A 13,664-nucleotide genomic window follows, 5' to 3' on the forward strand; every position below is an offset into this window, starting at 1 on the left:
TAAACCCAAATTCTCAGCACAATATCATTTACTGGACAATGTGTGGAGCTTTAGTTTTGGTCTTCATCAGTGGATGGAGTTTGCTTCCGTCACAGAAGAGGTGGTCCATGACAAGTGAGCAAACTCAAATGTCAGACCAATTAATCCATTGCTTTTTAAAAATTGATTAATGATTTAGTCTATAAAATCTCAAAAATGTGAAAAATGGCATTCACCAGAGCCCAAGGTAACATCTCCAGATTGCTTTTTTTGTCAAAAGATATTTGAGAAGCTGGAACCAGAGAACATTTGGCTTTTATCTTGTTAAATGACTTGAATGATTAATTGAAAATAGTTGTCAATTAATTTTCTCTCAGTTGACTTAAGAATGAATCTACTAATCACTTCAGCACTAGTAAAAGTGCATACAAAGGTTACTCTGCTCACATGGTACCAGAAAATAATAAGAAAATGATTCAACTAATGACTCAAGACAGAAAAAATAATTCTTCTCATCATTCTGATCTCATGCCTGTGGTTTTAATTTCTATTCTCAAAAATGGATTTTACTTCTTTTCGATGTTTGAGCTTCAAAGTGCAGAATGACGTGCAGCGTTTTAACACTGAAAGGCTGTTTTCACATTCTGATGCTAAAATCTGAGTTCAAGAGGCATATCTGATTTGTGACATCACAACTAGTTTGGCGCGAAATGTGGTCCAGTATACAATTTACACAAGTGTGATGTGAAAACTTGAAGCCTCCAGTGCACAAACACTGAGGATGGACTTTACAGTGAAGTAGGAGACATCTTGTGTCCAGCTGTTAAACAGGCAATGAAACACATTTGCATATTCATAGTTTCTGGAATTTTTAATGAGGGAGAAGGAGCAGATGCCATTTTTAAAGCAAAGTATTTTTGCATGTCTTCAAACGTGTCTGGAGGGGATCTTTAATATCACAAAAAACACTTTACAAACACAAAACACACACATTCTGAAACACACCTTTTTCATCGTCACTATAGACATTACAAACCACCAAACACCAGAGAGCAGAAAACATGACATTAATCTTACTCTGAGTTCACAAAAGCTTACTAAAGTTACCAAATCTGCCTGTTCCAACAGAAAACACCCCCAGTTTTACCTGAGCATGAAGACACCCACTGTTTGACGACAAAGGTTTAGTATGAGGTTTATATTTCTGTCACTAAACAGTGTATTATATCTACACTAGTGTTTCTCCAACAGTGTCACACTGTTGGCTTAATAAATTAATATTACTTTTAAATATTCTTGTTGTGCACTAACATTTATCAAGAAAAACACAAACAAACACACACAGGCCTTAACATATGAAATAACAACAAAAGCAAGAGCTCATAAGAAAAACACTGTTTTGGTGCTGAGGAGAGGATGAAGACCATTGTTAGTGTGTAACCACCAGATGGTAGTACTGACTCAGTGTTAAACTGCTTAGCACCCTGCTTTACTAGCATTCAGTCATTCAGTAATTATTTTACACCTGGGTTACAGGACGGATATATTTACACACTGGGAAGTGAAACAAACCAGCAGCTGGCACAGTTTAGGTTCCAAGAGGCGGTTCTGTAAAAACAACTATATCTCAGTGTTTGAGCTGCTGCAGTTGATCTCCAGGTGGACGCCTCTGAGAGCCATTTCTAACAATGTTTTAATCCAGCCAAACACCACAGCAGCTGATTTGACTGATGATGGTTTCACATTACATTCTTTAAACAAAGGTGAAATCTGTTGTATACACATACAGATTGAAGCAGAACAAACAGCATGTTGGCACTTTTGCTATTTGTACACCATCAGCGTTTGTTCTGCTGGGAGAATGATTGTGGTCAGCAAATGTCATGGCAATATGTTTATTGTATGAAATGAAATGTTCACATTTTTTCAAGTCTGACGTAAAACATATGTGCATTGAAAGAGTTATTGGTCGCTGTAATTGTTCATCACTTCTTAACACTCTGAGACAGGGGACAAAGTCCAGTCTTTATTCTCTGCAAAAATGCATTTCAAATTTCAACTGAAGCTAATATGAGGCTTCAGAAACCAGATTAGATCAATTGAGTCGGTATTAAGTTGGTCTTTTTAGTGCAAAATTCCCTCTTTGTGCTACTATACCAGCAAGGAAACACTGCCCCTGCAAACACAAAGAGGGAATTTCATAGTAAAAAGACAACAAAGACAAAGACACATAACTTTGGTGGAGACTTTGATTTGACCTTCTCATATGAGCTTCATCTGAACTTTTTTTGCACAGAACAGGAACTTTGGATTTTATCCTCCACTATTTCCATTGCAATCACACAGCCAGTATAGACAGGACCAACAATTGTAGCAACCAAAACAATTGCAACGTACATATGGGACATGTACATGTGAGCATTGTTTTAAGATAGACTTGAAAAACGTGTACCTATCCTTTAAAAGATCTCTGGTGTCTGCTGTTGACATTTTGACCCGAATCTGGCAATAGAATAGAGTTCACGTCCAAAATGAAAAATAATTCCTCCTGTGGGGCACATAAATGTGCCATTGAAATTTCATGGCAATCTCCCCTCAATTACAGATTGAACTTTTGCCTGATGACCATGCTGTAGCAAAGTTAGGGGGTTGCCAAAAAAGTGAAATTTTTTCTCGGGGGACTAAGAATATCCACAGCAACTTCCATAGAAATCAGGCTACTAGCTCTCATACCTTGTCTTGGACACTGACAACAGACAGAATCACCAAAGTGTCAGTATGGTAACTCACAATGTGTCCAGTTGCTATGGAGATTTCTCACTGGAACAAGGTGAGATGACAGAAAGGCTGATATCACCATCCTTGGGCTGTACTGTATTTTTTCATGTATCAAGGCCACTGTCACAACTGTCAGCATGCTGTATGTCTCCTGTGCATGTCTGCATGGGTCTTGCTGCACAAGATGAATTTAAAAGACCACAAACCCCCTCAAAAGGTCAAATATGCACAATTCCTGAAGCGAAAATAAATGAATCAAGGAAATCCAATCATGCCCATAGACACAGACACACTCACACACACTTTCTTCTCTTTATTGCCTGGCATTTCTGTCCAAACAAATCAAGTGCAGTCTGATCACAGATCTAAACAGCTGCAGTCTCGACCTCCAGATACAGTAACTCAACTCGTTTGCACACTTGAAATGCAACATCACCATATGGTGTCGATTTGGTGGAGGAAGTGAAATAAACAGTGAATGATTGTGAGAATATTTTCTATTTCAAAAGTGCCCATAAAGTTATTAGAGACCTTGTGAACCTGCAGTGCAGGGAGCTGGACAAACTCCACATGACCCCGTCCTGAACCTCTGAGATTGAACAACGGAATAATATAACGGTCTTGTAGCTATTCATGCATGGCTGTCTGCTACTATCCATCTCTGTTAGTCAGAATGTAAGCTCTGGTTTGCTTCACAGGCTCAGTGCAACACTCCATTAAGAATTGTTGCACCGGACTCTCAGCTGTGTTTCGAAAGTCAGTGACACAAACATTTTATAATGCTTTTATTCGCAGCTATTTTCACTATATTGTAAGTTTGTTCACACACATACACACAAGCATACAATCCCTCTCCTAACTACCCTGTTTAGCAGGTATGTGTGTGCCATTGCATCAGTATAATGACTTATGATTACATTTATCATGCAGTCAAGCATGAGAGAATAATTCCACATCTTGGCCCCAGTCTGTTGCCCCCCTGGAGCTGTTGTTCCTGGCCTGCAGTGAGGCAGGCGTCCAATTTAAAGAAGCATTCAGAGTGAAAAATTAAGATTAGTCTGATCAAGATGCTGCTGCTGCAATGTGGGAACAATTAGTCTGCAGGAGAAACGAACTCAGACAATCTCACATACACGACATTTATTCGTTCAAGGCAATTCCTAAACTACATCCTGTCTGAGCGGTTCCTTGATTAAGGAGGATTGTGTGTCTGTGTGCATGTGTAGTAAAATTTAGGAGTTTGTTAAAAAAAGAGCCAGAAGAGAGACAGTTTTTGTGTATCTGAAGTGGATAACACAGAAGTTAAGCAGCTTACCTTCCTCTAGGCTTTTGTCTTTTTTACTTCTCATGAATCGTTTTATCAGGACACAAACAAAAGAGAACAAATGAGGATTAGTATGACAATAATAGGGGGTCTCGGCCCTTTGTACTGTGGAAATGGATCAAATGGCAACAGAGTTTGGATACTTCATAATCTGGGACTGATGTTTGATTCCTGACTCAGATCATGACCCCAACTGATGGATAATCCCAGCTTCAGTGCAGTAATGTTGCTACAAAAACCTGCTGCTTGCTAGTGGTTGGAACAGACCCACATACACACGCACACACACACACATTTAGTTTCTCTTTCTCGATTCCCTTTCTTTCAACGAGAAAACAAAAACGTTGGTCAGAAACAACATTTCAGCCCATCCTGTTTTTCTGTCTGCTCACCAAGAAAAACCTCCCAACCTGCCAACGTTAACATAAAAACACACCGATCTGGTTCCTATTCAACAGGAAAGCTAGAGAGAGCTGCGCTGTTTCATGTCATCAAAAAGGAGTCGAACCAAACAAAACAAGGAAAGAAGGAAGGAATTGTTTACTTTATTGAATATAAAAGCCCCAAAAGATCTGAAATGAAAAAAGAAAAAAAGCACGAAAACATTACATCACTGGCCTTAGTAGATTGACTCACTCTCATCTGTGCAGAACTTCAAAATAAACCAAAAGTCAAGCATTGTTGTCCTGATGGAATAATTCATTATTGAATCAACAGTTTCAGTAATTATGAACAGTTTTCTTCATTTAATCAGTGTTTTATGTAGACTTAACTAGAATGAAGCCAATTTGTTCCCATATTTCCATCTATAAACATCACACTGTCCTTTATTTTTACAATTCAATTCCTTAAACAACTGATAATCAGTATTTGAGCGTGAAGATTCATTATTGACCTGCAGCACAAGCTGTAATGTAGGACCACCTGTTACCAGCTGACCAAAAGTCCATAATTAAGTCACATGATGAGGACTAAACCATCTCCATGACAACTCACCAAACTCCATCTGCGGATGAGATGAAAGCTCTGGAAAAGTAGAACTTTGGTAAGAATTAGTTTGTCTCTAAAATGTCAATGATATGATAAATACATACTTTCTAGAAATTACTGACAGAATGAAAATTTTAAACAATGTGCACATCTTAATTGAACATTAATGATTATTTGTCCGCTTTCAGATGGGAATACTGCACATTTGATTTTTTTTCCATTTTATTTATTGTTTTGTTTGTTTGTTTATTACACAGTGTCAGAGACGTCACCGTAGTAAATGATTGATGGCAATCGAGAGCAAATCTATATCCTGTTAATTCCCTTATTGATCACTAAAATGAACGTATTCCTCATCTTTTCTTTCACTGAAATGTGGTTCAGACATTTTTGGCAAGAATCTGCTACCCATATTTTCAGCTTCATTGATGAGCGAAATACTTTTACTTTATATGATGTTATTATATCATCCAGACACAAGAACAGTTCCTTTCAATACATTGCCGATTTTTATATTTTGATGGCTATCCATACGTGTAAGTTTTCTAAATCCCCTCCTAGTTTACTGCCTTTCCTTGCAGAAATTCAAAGTCTCTTGCAGTCCTTAAGCCATATGAAGAACCACAAAAGTGCCTTACTACTGTCTCGACACTCATAACTTCTTATGTAAACATGTCATTTTTATTTATTTATTTTATTTACTTACTTATTTATTGTCTTCAGTCTGCTTATTTCTTTTGGTATTTTTGTTTATTTCTTTTGTTTTTTATTGATATGATTTTATTCCTGTGCATTTTATGTTGCTCTATGTCCTTTATAGATTTGTTTAACTGTTTATTTTGTGTGATGATTTGTCCTGTATTTGTGTATTATTTGTATGTGTTGTGTATTTAAAATTTTGACCAATAAAGTTGAGAGGAGAAAAAAAGCGCCAGCGAATCCGGTGTCTGTCCGTGTTTAACGTGAGCCAATGAGCGTCTGAGATTCATTGTTTGCGGAAGTTGTGAAACTGTTACCCACGATGAAAGCGTGCAGTACACGTTTTGCCAAAATTGTCACTTTGACTGTCACTAAAACGTACAGAACACATGTTATTTGTTGACGTCGGTCACTCTTTACGGAGAACTGTTTCAAAATGAGTGTTTATTGATATTTTCAGCCACGTGTAGCAGCCTGTGGTTGTCTGTCTTCAGTCACCGACGTCAGACTTTCTCAGCGCACAGATGAGTAGCGGACTGTCCGAGCTCCGAGACGGGGGGTCAGAGGTTGACATGATCCCACCGAAGCGGCTCCGCACCGCAGACATCGGAGCAGAAACACCGGGAGGAGAGCAGGAGGAGCTGGAGGGGAATGCAGTGGATGTGGTGGGTGTGGACGCAGGGAGACTTTAAGGATTTTTTTCTGTGCACCTTAAACAATTTGTCCCACAAGTCATCTTTAAGAAATGTCACTGCAGCAGTTTTGCTACCTCCCTGAACTGATAGATTATAGTATCCTCAACAGAGTATTCATGGCTGCTTATATGCATTAATTAGTAGCACTGACTGTAAAATCTCTGTGTTTTCTGTGCTCAGAGTATTATCATGCCAGTGTACAATGCATCCTGTTGGTTGGACGAGTGTCTGCAGGCCATATTACAGCAAGACTTCACTGGAACCATGGAGCTCTCTGTCTTTGACGACGCAAGCACTGTAAGTGTGTTTGTTTGCATATTTAGCCTACACATGTGAATAGGTAAGTTGTTTTGAAACATGTGAACAATTTCTGTGTGTGTGTGTCCTTTAGGATGACTCCAGGAAAGTGGTGGAGGGTTGGAGGGACAGGCTGGAGGCGAGGGGCATCTCCATGGTGATCTCTGGCCACAATTCTGGTCAACCAAGAGGAGGTCAGTAGGTTGTTGATCAGAGATCAGTTCCCAGCACAGATGACTCTGTCTTGCCAAACAATGAATTAAATAATCGGTTCCTTCTTAGAGGTCAGACAGGCTGAATGAAAGAGTAGACAAACACACAGACTAATAAAAACATTTCTGTTCACATCAGATAAAGAATCTCTGAAATCACAGCTGCATCTGAATAGACCGTTCCCAGACACTATCTAACACTGCTTGGCCAGGTGCAGGGACTTCCTGGAGTCTCAGCTGGTTGCCCAGCATTTACAACTGACTCCAGGAAGTCACCGCACCTGGCCAAGAAATAGTCCCGCTCATAACCCTGATAAAAATATTGTTTTTACACTTTGGTTTGATTAAACCAAAGTGTCAACAGATTAAACAAACAAGATACAACGTGTTAATTAGTGAGCTTCAGAGATGCTAGCAGAGGTATTTTGTTACCTTTGGACTGAGCCAGGCTAAGTGTTTCCCCCCGTTTACATTCTTGATGCTAAGCTAAGCTAAACGATCGCGGGCTGTAGCTTTATATTTATTGCACAGACATGAGAGTGGTATTGATTTTTTTTTTTTTTCCAATTAAATCTCAACAAGAAAGCGAATAAGCACATTTCCCAAAGTGTCAAACTATTCCTTTAAAGCTGTGTGACATATTGACAAGCGACACATTCTCTCTTTAGTTTTAACTAAACATGTAAGTACTCAGTGTGTTCAGCACAGAGACATTAAAGATATCACGCCCCTGCAAACCCTTATTATCTGTCACTGGGTCAGCAAGATTGTATAAATGTGTTTTGTGTAGGCTTCTGAGCACTATTGTATATTTCACTTATTGTCAACGAATCCCATGAAAAGACCAAAACAAACGCTGTTAGTCCATCTCTTCTTCTTCTTCTTCTTTCTCTGTGGCTCAGCTCCAAGCCCATTGGTAATGAAAACATACAGTAGATGTTTAAAAATGTATAATGCATAAATTAATTAATTAGTAATTAGCATCGACTGGGTACTGTTTTCACCTGTGGACTAATACACATTAAACTCTAGTGAGTATTTACAGCAGGAGAATTTGGAATCGACTCAAAATAAACTACAGTAGCCATCCGTGTTAATGGTGATGACGAAACATGTCACTCAGTGCAACGGCGTGGCTGATTGATATGTTTTTAGTAGTTTTTGGACAACAATGGAGATCTACAGCTCAGAGCCAGATATCAGACTTTGGCTGCATGCACAATACTTGTTAGTAAAATCATTTACTGACAATATGAAAAATATAAAATATCACCAGCCTTATTTCTAAGAAGCTTGGTGTTAAAGGAGAACTCCACTGATTCATACACATCAATGTTTGTTTACTCACAGAGTACTACTGCATATGTAAAAAAAAAAAAGTTGTATGAAGCCTTTTGTAGCTCCTGAGGCAGCTGTGTTCAGTCTGATGTCCGTTGGGGCTGAAGACTACAAGCCTCTGTAGCCCTGCTGAGTAATGTATGCACCAGGTTTTGACAAGGAAGAAGAATGCATGGAATAAAAAAGAAGATATCTGTGGTTCTGCTGCACTGATTTTATTATCTTTAAAAAGAAACTCTCCATAGTGAGTATGACAATGTTAAAGGACTACTCTTTTAAGTCTTATATTCCTTTGAGTCTGAGCCAGCTGAGGAGAACAAAGTCGCCCGAGGCCACTGTTTTCTGTATATATGAGGGAAAAGAATGAAAACAGGGCGGGGGGTTTGAATCAAAGCGTGCTGGCAGACATTAAAATCAATCACAATTTCTGATGATTTACCAGGAAACAATAATGTAAGCAGAGAATGATGGACTGTCTATCTCATGCATATGTCTTGCATGTCTTGTGGCATGTCGGTCGGATTTTTTGGTTTGACATTTTGAAAATTACATTATGTTACTTTCTATGTTGTGACACTTTTGATGGTTGAATATGATAAGTACTAACACATGGCCACATGGAAATAACTTGCACACAGAGACATATACAGTACAAATACACATACACAAACATAAACCTACGCCGCTCTTTTTTTTTTTCTTTCAGTGGGATATGCGAAGAATAAGGCAATATCTCAGAGCTGTGGACAATACTTGTGCTTTCAGGATGCGGTAAGTGTGTATGCATGTTTCCTTTTACCGCCCAGATGTCTTTCATAACACATTCAGTAGTGAATCAAAACTAATTAGATCATATTGGTTTGTCCAAATTTACACACAGGCCTCAGTGGTCAAAGTTAGTGTTTGACAGACCTGTCAGGACACATGACTAACGAGCTGACAGCAGTGTTTGATAGATGTGTTTTATGTGTGTGTGTTCATGTAGTGGCAGCTCTTTGCAGTTACACTTCTGAAGACTAAATTGTCAAAACTACAAATCAGAGGCCACAACATCTTGAACAGTCAAACACACACACACAGGCGACTCTATTCATTTCCATTTAAATTTATTTGATAACTGCTTGAGTCACATGATATACTAAAAGACTGTTCTCTGCTAATAGTCTGTTCCCAGAATAAAGGACTCTGAAAGTAATATTGCTTTCTTAGAAAACAGACAACTTCCTCTATTTGTTCTCTTGAATTTGTCACAGTTCATATCCTGGATGTCTCTTATTTTAACACCCTAGAGTTTGAGGGTGAAGTTGATACCGAGCTCACTTTTTGACCTCCTCACAGTTGGCCAATCACTGGCTAAAACGGGAGTACCTGTTAGATTTTCGGTTTCGGAAAGTTACAGAGAATGGTTTGAGACGTGTGAAACTACTCAACCCTACTCTTCGTGCCACTACTTCGTGGGGGTACTTACTCACTGAAAACCACTGGTGCAGAAAAACAACTGGAAAAACCAGTGAGCCCTCAGCAGCCAACCGATCCACCAACAGCACCAGTCAAAAGTTTAGACACACTTTCTCGTTCAAGGAAATGGGAAGATGTGCTCAAACTTATGAGTGGAGCCTTACGTTTGCAGCCACACTAAACATTTACATTGACTGTTGGGGGGGGGAAAGCCATCTAAACCTAGCAGGGGGTGCATGGGGACAAATGCTGCCTCTCTCTTCCTCTAACCCCCACCAAACAAACAATTCTTTCCCTAAAACCTGCATCGAGGGAAGAAAAAACAAACAATGTCTTGTGTGGAAGCCCTCAAGAGTTGCTTTACCAAGATCTATAGAAATTAAAGCCATGTGGACACAAAAACATACACAGGGTGTGAACATATCTGCTCTACTTACACAAGGAGAAAGGCCAACAAATGATCCTACAACAAACTAATTTAATTATGTGTGGAATGGTAATTGCAAAGAAAGTCATTTTAAGGCTCTGGAAGTCAGATACTGTGCTTCAGTTTAAGAGCTGGTTAACTGAGCTCACTGGTATATTACATATAGAGAAAGTTCAATATGACAAGATTAATATGACATAATTCTGGATCACCTTGCACAGTACGACACTGAACCTGACCAGCAACAAAATCCATAATGTGCCGTCCACTTCTCTCACTGAGCGCTCTCGCTAAGACGTGTTGTGCCAGTGATGCAGTGTTATTCATCTGTTTCTATTTTGTCCTTTTGTTTCTACTTTGTTTTTTGGTTTAATATGTGTCTCAGTTTTCTGTACTGTATTATGGAAAATTTCAGTAAAAAATATTATTAAAAACAGAAAAAACAAACCAATTTGACTCAGTTCAACAAAGGATTGCATTTTCCAAAGGACGAGCTGACAGTTACAAATATAAACTGGCCCAGAGTCAGTGACAAAAAAACAAAACCTTAACCGACTAGACGCTTGGGAGACAGAGAACAGAGAGAGAACGATAATAGGCTGAGGCCCAAGCTGCTCAGGTGTCAAACATTTCCTAATGTCCTCTTTCACTCTGCCTATTAGCTCCTAACTTTGAGGCCAAACCACTGACAGTATATAAATATGGACGTCATGACAGCTTCCCAAAAGTGAAGCCAAAACATCTCAATCGCCCCCTGGTGGCTGGTTGCAGTATAGGCCATAAGTCCCGCTCCTTCCATGTTAGCGGATGGGACATGAGCCAAACTAAAAAATCAAAGTATATGGCAAATAAATTTTTCCCAAAGATGGTTTCTGTCATATTAGGTCATCCTTATCACACTGATGTTTGTCCAAATGCTCATTTTTCCGATAAGTTTGTTTTTAATTAGTTATTTGACGATTTTAAAAAGGGGGTGTGATGTCATGATTGACAGCTGTGACTGCTGCTTTCGAATATCTGAGGGGGCGTGTCCTGCTGGCCGTCATCTACCGTGCAGACTCTGGCTCCAAATGACATCACACAAGCAAGATGGCACCTCCTGGAAAGGAGATATTTTGGCCTTACTTTTGTATAATGTCAGGAAGTGGAGATGCGTCGTCCATATTTATTTACAGTCAGTGGGCCAAACCAACCACACAAGCAGCAGGCAGAGAGAGAGGGACATCACAATACTCTCTGAACCTTCTTCCTTCCTACAAAGTCGACCAATCCTCTGATAAGGTTCCACTTCAAGATTATTTGTAGAGAACAATCTCACACAAAATCACAACAAACAACAGCAAACAAAAAGGTGTACAGATAGACAGGTCACTCACAAAGGTAAAATAAGTAGAGTTAAATTTTAGAGATATGTTTCAAAGTTTTTTCTTCTTAAAGAAATCTATGTGTGTATTTGTTGTCATGTACTTAAATTGACATTTCGTGCGTTCCAGGATGACGTTATGTTGCCCCAAAGAGTTCGCCTGCAGTATGAGGCATCTTTCCTCCACCCAAACTCGGTGAGTTCTCCTCAAAGTATTTGCTCACTCACTTCCTTCCCTCTCTGCTGCACTCTGGCCTCACCCTCCCACCTTCCTTTTTTCCTCATTTCTTTCCCTTCCCTTTCTCTATGTGTTTTTCAGACTTGTGTGCTAGAAATGTGGCTGTTTAAAAAAAATAGAAACATATGAGTAATCTTTGCGTGATTTAAAAAAGAAATCACATGGTTTTGTCCGTGTCTGTGTGTGTGTGTGTGTGTGTGTGTGTGTGTGTTGGCTTCTATGCAGTTGGCGTGCAGAGCGGTGTGAGTATCCGGTGTTGATGCTTTCTGTGGCCTGCCAGGTCAGAGGTGAAGGGTCGTGTGTGTGAGGGAAGTGAGGGAGACAGCATGGAGACAGCAGGCTTGCTGCCCTGTACAAACAATCTGCCGCTTTCTGATATGACTGTAATTTTGGACTTCATGGTTCTGGATAAAAACACATGGTAGTCTATAGCGCTCTCTTCTTGTCTTCTCATTGACCTCTTTCCTCTGGAGTTTTGTCTCTAAATGGAAAAAAAGGACATGACTAATATTTTGTCAAAAAATGTCAAAAATGACTCTTTTCTATCTAATGCTGCAATTATTGCAGTTATTTTCACTATCAGTTAATCTACACAAATATTTTCTCACTTAACTGATGATTTTTTTGGCTCATAAAGTGTCAGAAAATATTTTTAAAAACTCCCATCAGATGTTCTCTGAGCCCCAAAATATCAGATATCCAGTTTACTATCATATAAAGAAAAGAAGCAAAGATTCACATTTGAGAAGCTGGAATTAGCTATATTTTCTTTTGCATTTTTGCTTGGAAAATGATTCAAATGATGAGGTTAAAGTTTGTAAGCACTGATCTGTCTTTGTGGTTGTCCGACTGTTTCTGAGTCAACTACTGCACCAGAAGCAGAGGTGGTCCTGCTCATTCTGGGCAAGTTTAACAATGACCTGACTTTTACTGGCAGCATTTTACCAAAATGGCTGCAAATGTTTTCAATGGTTCTTAAAAAGAAAATATGTTTTCACGCCCATAAAGGTGTTAATGTGTGTTTTCATTACAGTTGATCGGCTGTAGAGTTCAGAGGCTTCCGGAGGGATCTACAAAGCGATACACTCACTGGATCAACACAATCACTCAGGATCAGCTCATCACACAGGTAAATACCCCCAGCTTGGTACAGTATGTGTGTGTGTATGTTTTTGTGTCTGTGAATATGTGGGTGTGTTTTTTAAGAGGTCATGTGCCAGGCAGCAACCAGGTCAGATAGAAACAGGATGCCTACCTGCCAGTCCCCAGTTTCCACGGAAATGTGGCAGCGGAGTGGACGGAGGACGCAGCATCACTCATGACCTCTCTGTCCATCAAAGTCCCACCACAGGAAGCAGGTCACGCTGCCTGCTGTCTGCTGAGGGTACTCAGTAGTGGAAGCTGGCAATGGAAAAGTTAATTTTGCAGACAAAAAAAAAAAGTACCGTGAGCTTACTGTGCAGACTGTTTCTCTTCCGACAGATCCTGCAGGAAATATTTGATATATAAGGCTTTTAGTCCTGCACAGCTATGTGAATGTTACCACATATTAACATCACTACAGACAACAGTATATATACTGTAGTCACTGTAAACGGAAGACTCTCCCCACATTTAAGTCATTGAAAGCCACCAAATTAGATTTCATAAGAAACTGCTTTCTGGCTCAAAACAGAGAAAAGATGGCTCCAGGGCACATGGAGCTAGAGTTTCTTGTGATGGCAGATGGTGATATAAATGAATCCCTGTTTGCTGTTATAAAAGGTTGCTTCTTCTTCTTCTTCTTTTCAAAACAAGTAAAATGGAGCAACACTATAAAGGGCAGAGAGGAAAAAGCGGCGGTCATCATGTCTGAATGTTGCAGCC

General features: G+C 39.5%; 1 protein-coding gene across 3 annotated transcripts in view; it reads left to right on the top strand.

The window, feature by feature from the left end:
• The first annotated feature begins 6,067 nt into the window (after positions 1-6,067).
• b3gntl1 (UDP-GlcNAc:betaGal beta-1,3-N-acetylglucosaminyltransferase-like 1) overlaps positions 6,068-13,664 on the top strand; it is a 20,755-nt gene continuing 13,158 nt past the window's right edge. The window contains exons 1-7 of one of the 3 annotated variants that reach the window (XM_067583043.1): positions 6,069-6,125; positions 6,231-6,435; positions 6,646-6,762; positions 6,857-6,956; positions 9,019-9,083; positions 11,691-11,756; positions 12,832-12,927. In XM_067583043.1, the coding sequence (XP_067439144.1) occupies positions 6,295-6,435; positions 6,646-6,762; positions 6,857-6,956; positions 9,019-9,083; positions 11,691-11,756; positions 12,832-12,927 (585 nt within the window). In that variant the 5' untranslated portion in view covers positions 6,069-6,125; positions 6,231-6,294. Of the gene's footprint in view, positions 6,436-6,645; positions 6,763-6,856; positions 6,957-9,018; positions 9,084-11,690; positions 11,757-12,054; positions 12,220-12,831; positions 12,928-13,664 lie in introns of those variants that run through there. The other 2 variants (XM_067583034.1, XM_067583051.1) reach the window with 2 other exon arrangements.

This window comes from Thunnus thynnus, chromosome 3, assembly GCF_963924715.1.
Source record: "Thunnus thynnus chromosome 3, fThuThy2.1, whole genome shotgun sequence".
NCBI lineage: Eukaryota > Metazoa > Chordata > Actinopteri > Scombriformes > Scombridae > Thunnus > Thunnus thynnus.